General features: G+C 44.7%; 1 protein-coding gene across 1 annotated transcript; it reads left to right on the top strand.

The window, feature by feature from the left end:
• Window positions 1–577: 577 nt before the first annotated feature.
• On the top strand, window positions 578–2,235 carry SPINT4 (serine peptidase inhibitor, Kunitz type 4). The gene is made up of 2 exons (XM_008161205.2): window positions 578–692; window positions 2,054–2,235. The coding sequence occupies exons 1-2, from the start codon at window positions 578–580 to the stop codon at window positions 2,233–2,235; spliced, it is 297 nt and encodes a 98-aa protein (XP_008159427.2).
• The last annotated feature ends 3,046 nt before the right edge of the window (window positions 2,236–5,281 follow it).

The raw sequence follows: 5,281 nt of genomic DNA, 5'->3' as shown, positions 1-5,281 counted from the left end.
CATTATTATTTTTTAAATATATTTTATTGATTTTTTTAGAGAGGAAAGAAGAGGGGTAGAGAGCCAGAAACATTGATGAGAGAAAAACATCGATCAGCTGCCTCCTGCACGCCCCCTAATGACTGGAATCGAACCTGGGACCCTTCAGTTCGCAGGCGCTCTACCCACTGAGCCAAACCGGTTAGGGCACTATCATTATTATTATTATTGTGAGCATTACATTCTTTCTGTTGCACCCAGGATCAGTCTCTTCCTTGTTGTAGAAGGTTGAAGACAGCAAAAGAAGCAATTCTTTTCTGCCCTGATGGTTCTACCCTCCGTGGCTAAACATATACAGAAGCTCTAGTTCTTTAGTTTCTACGGTTTCTACATGAGCATGGGACTCACTATCAGGGGTCTAATCAGCCTGGGACCTTCAGCTTCATGGCTGGGTACCCAAGCATTCCCTGTTCAATTCAACACCTAGTAATGCCCAGTCCTGGCCCTTGGGGTAAGTGGGCTCAGCCCTCTCAAATATCAAGCCCAAAATATAATATCAGTTAATACCAACACTCTGCTACCGGCTGCTTGCGGCACCATGAAGCCTGCTGAGTTGAGATTCCTTCTCGAGCTCTTCCTCTTCGCCTTACTGGCTACCCCTATCATGGGTGGTGTCGCTAAACTTACGAAACAGATATGTGGAGACTTCAAAGGTATGAACTTGAAGTAGAATATAAATTCAAAGGCCAATTATGAATGAGGGAGAAAGTATTGGGGGGAAAGTGTTGGTTCAGGAAGTTCCACCTTTTGTGTCAATATCCACACTTAGTCCTTTGACTCAGGACCACTACTTACTCTAGGGGTCTCGTGGATGTCCGATGAGAAAAAAAGCAAACTAGGGTGCCAATATATCCTTTGCAGTGGCGTTCTCTTTTGTAGGGGCTGCAAAGACTAGACGTATTTTGAATTAGGGGTTTCATGACAAATTTCAAAGATCCCAGACCAATCAAGAGTATGTGTTGAGATTAGATGAAGAGGAGGTTGGAACTGAAAAAAAATGAGGTGTTTTCAATATCTGGGTTCTGGACACATAGAGAACATCTGGACAAATGGTCCCTGTTTAGAGGAGCTCACAATGTGGAGGTGAAAGGCCATATAGCGTTCTTCTACAGGTAATGGGTACAGACTCGGTGCTTCCAGAACATAGGAGTGGTGCAGTCTGCACTGTCAGAGAGCCCAAATTCTGGCCCTGCCACTTAGCAACTGTGTGCCCTTGGTGGAGTCAATCACTTACTATCCCTTAACCTCAGTTCCCCTTGTGTAAAATGTACATGAAAGAAATGCCTGCTTCAGAGGATGTTTGCATGAAATGATATTATGCATGTAATTGTACCTAAATAGCTACTTCTACCAGAGAGTAAACTCCAGACTGGCTACTTGGGTAAGATAAACAATAATCTCTGAGTTGCCAATACAACCCTGCTATTGCTATTTTGGCCACTGCCTATGTGACTCTTGTAAAAAAAAAAAAAACAGGTTTGCCTCTGAGAAGGCAACAGGGGGAAAGATGACAGGATATGAAAGCAAGAATAACATCCTCATGGTTATTCATGTTGATATGTATCCTGGTTTGAGGACAGCAGCAGGCACAGTTACCTGAAATTTGGGGTGTAGATAGGATAGTGAATATACGAAAACTGGAGAGTCAGCGTTCTTAATTATATGTCCTATGTGCGCAGTTGAGAGAGAAAGATGAAGGTACAGAAAAGCAGGAGATTGTGCGTTGATAAGATAAATAAAATGAAATGGGAACCTTGTAACGTGGCACAAGCTTCTGGCAGAGCCTCCTTTTCTCCAAGTCACTGCCAAACCTGGAGATGTAATCAACTTACATGTCCAAGGGCAAACGTACCAAGTAATCCTAATTCCAAGAGAAAACCAGACCGTCCTTCAGTGACTTTGAAGATGGGAATATTTCCAGACGAATGTGAGTAATTTTTAAGGGCCCGTGAAAACAAGATCGCTTGCTGAGTCCTAACAAATTCCCCCAACTCAATGAGAACCTCTTGTGCAGACCCCTGCAATATGGACCCGAAACATGGCAGCTGCTATGAAGTCCACTTTAGATATTTCTACAACAAAACCTCCCAAAGATGTCAAAGTTTTATCTTCACTGGCTGTGATGGCAACATTAACAACTACCAGCTTAAAATAGACTGTCAAGTAGCCTGTGAGGAAGAGTACAGAGTACCGTAAGGAATCCAACTTTGTCCTTGGGGAGAGGAAAAGAGGAGGCTCTGGGACCCCAAGATAAACCCTGATTTGGGAAGGGGAAGAGGGAGGACTGTCTTAATCGAAAGGTTTAATAGTTGGGTTGAATCTCAGGGTCATTTGTCATTTGGCAGTTAGGACATCAAAAACCCAGAGAGAGAAAAAAATCCAGAGAGAAAATAATAACCACCATTTATGGGACAATTACCCTGTGCCAGACACTGCACTAAGCAATTTTCGTATATTGGTCCAAATTAAAATTAAAATCATCCTAAAGTAGGTGTGAATAATAAATTATTATTTTTATGTGGCAGATGAGGAAACCAAACCCAGCTGAGGTAACTAACTGGCCCCAAGGTCACGTTATTAAGTGGCATAAGAAGGTTTCTAACCAGATCTGATGGTCACCCAGGACTTGACCATCCTACTACATGCACAAGGTTACCCAAACCTAATCATCATACTTTCAGACCCGTAAACTCTCCATAGCAACGTGGTGTGTTACACAACTAAGCTGGCTCCCAGCCCACATTTGACCATTCCCCAGTCACAGGCACTAGAAGAAGAGAGCGAGAGGGCTATGGTATAGCTGATTCCCAGGAGAGGAAGATAAAGAGTGACCTTGGGAGTAACTCAAAAGCAGAAATTTTGTTCAACTAATTTAATACTTCTAGTGCATCTTTGCAGTGCCTGGCACATGGTAGGCAATAACTACGTTTTGAGAAAATGAAAGAATGAGAGATTAACCAGTGGAACTGAAAGAGATGGCATCCTTTGGGCTTCCCCTGAGATAAAAATGACAAATTAATCTGTGGAGACTTTCCAAAAGCTATAAGATAAATCTGTTGTGTTTTGTTTTGTTTTTGTGTTTTTTTTGCTCAAACAGGGGCCATTTAAAGCCAAAGGAAGGCGGTGGTGCCAGAAATGCCTGATACACTATCTGAAGACAAATGTTATGATCTTGGAAAGATTTCCTTGAAACTCCCATCTGTTTGCTATTCTCTTGACTTTAGTTTTGTCTTTCCTGAGAAATAACTGTATAACCATTAAAATGAGATAACCTTGTGTCAGCCTCCGTCCTCTCTGAATATCTCTCCCCCTGCCATATGCAGAGTTGGAATGTCACCTGGTCCTGTCCATGAGCTCCCTTCTCCCTCCTGAACCATTCCTCACATATGCACACAATAGTGACACTTTCAGCTGTGGTCAACCAAATTTGCATAGGTTTGTATCACCTCCTCTCTCAAGTTGAGCTCATTAGTGGAAACAAAGTGCCAAACCTGTGCTCTAATTTGAGGAAACATTGGAAAAATTCAGAATGAGGGGTTTTATACAAAATGCCTCGCCTTTACAGTCCCTTTTCTTTTAGCACTCACTGGGTCCTGGTACTTCTGCAGCCAGTGTATAAAGTAACAAGTTTCTACATCAATCAACCTATCTATACTAATAAAAGCCTAGGTGGCCCTCATGTGCGATGTCATCACAAGATGGCCGCCACACGATGGCCGCCACAAGATGGCCATGCACACAGCAGAGGTGGGGCCTGGCGGCCACTCTGAGCAGTGAGGCCTGGGGGTGCCATGGCTTCACATGGCACAGTGGAGGCTGGTCCCAGCGGAGGAGGTGGGTCGTGGCAGGGGAGGGCAGTTGGGGGCAATTGGGCCGGCAGGGGAGCAGTTAGGCATCAATCGGGCCGGTAGGGGAGTGTTTAGGGGGCAATCAGGCTGGCAGGCAGAAGCAATTAGAGGCAATCAGTCAGGCAGGCAGGTGAGCGGTTAGGAGCCAGCAGTCCGGGATTGTGAGAGGGATGTTGGGATCGGGCCTAAACCGGCAGTTGGACATCCCCCAAGGGGTCACAGATTGGAAAGGGTGCAGGCCGGGCTGAGGGACACCCCCCCACCCCCGTACACAAATTTCGTGCACCAAGCCACTAGTCTATATAATAAAAGCCTAAGCAACCTTTACAGCGGAACAACCAGGATGACTGGTCGTTATGATGTGCACTGACTGGTGTTCACTGCACTCCCACAGGGGGAGCACTGCTCAGCCAAAAGCTGAGCTCACGGCTGGCGAGCGCAGCAGCAGTGGCGGGAGCCTCTCCCACCTCTGTGGCAGCGAGCCAAGTGTTAAGGAGCAGTGAGCAGGTGGGTGGTAAGGAGCAAGGGGTCCCGGACTGCGAGGGGACTCCCAGACTGCGAGGGGACTCCCAGACTGCGAGAGGGTGCAAGCCGGGCTGAGGGGACCCAGCCCCCTCTCCCCCAGTGCACAAATTGCACCAGGCCTCTAGTCTTACATAAAACAGTAGGTAAAATGGAAAAATTTTGTTTAATTCTATAACACAAACAAGGACCAATAGATTAGATATTTGTCCTACACCTTATAAGGCTGTAGCTAGTTTTAATAACATCCTTCCTCCAAATGCATTCCATATTTCTTATCTTTGACCAGAACTTCTGTTTAACTAGTCTCTTTATACATTGGGTAACCTAAATGAACATTCTAGACAGAAGAAAATGAGCTCACGCTAGGACTTCCTGGGTAGGTTTTAATCTTTCCATCTTTCAGGCTTTTGTGCCTTCTAGCTTCCATAAAACTTTACCCATTAGGACGATGTGTTATACATGCTCTAGGGCATCAGAGTCCCTCCAGTGAAGCATCAACCATATCCCCCTTTATGGTCAGGCTCACTCACTTCAGATGAAATATAACCCTTCTTTTTCTGCTCTACCAAGAGAATTTCCATTGAGGCCATAAGTGTGGATTAAGGAATATGTGATAACACCGTGAAAAGAGGCACAACTGAGAGTGAAATATACCTACAATGAAATTGCCGGGTCCAATACAGACTCCTTATTCTCTTGATGGATTGCTACTAAGTACATGGGTGCCTCAAGCATTTCCCAAGAACCTTCCATTATTAGTTTTCTACCAGATAGAGCAGAAAATGCAACAGCAAAATAATAAAGTAAAAGTTAATGACCCTCCTTGTTTGCTACCTCACATCTCTTTCATCTAAAGTTCATGCTCTGTG

This window comes from Eptesicus fuscus, chromosome 12 (genome assembly GCF_027574615.1).
Source record: "Eptesicus fuscus isolate TK198812 chromosome 12, DD_ASM_mEF_20220401, whole genome shotgun sequence".
NCBI classification, from domain to species: Eukaryota; Metazoa; Chordata; class Mammalia; order Chiroptera; family Vespertilionidae; genus Eptesicus; species Eptesicus fuscus.
Note: the sequence above shows the minus strand (reverse complement) of the source record. Positions and strands in the feature narration are given on the sequence as shown.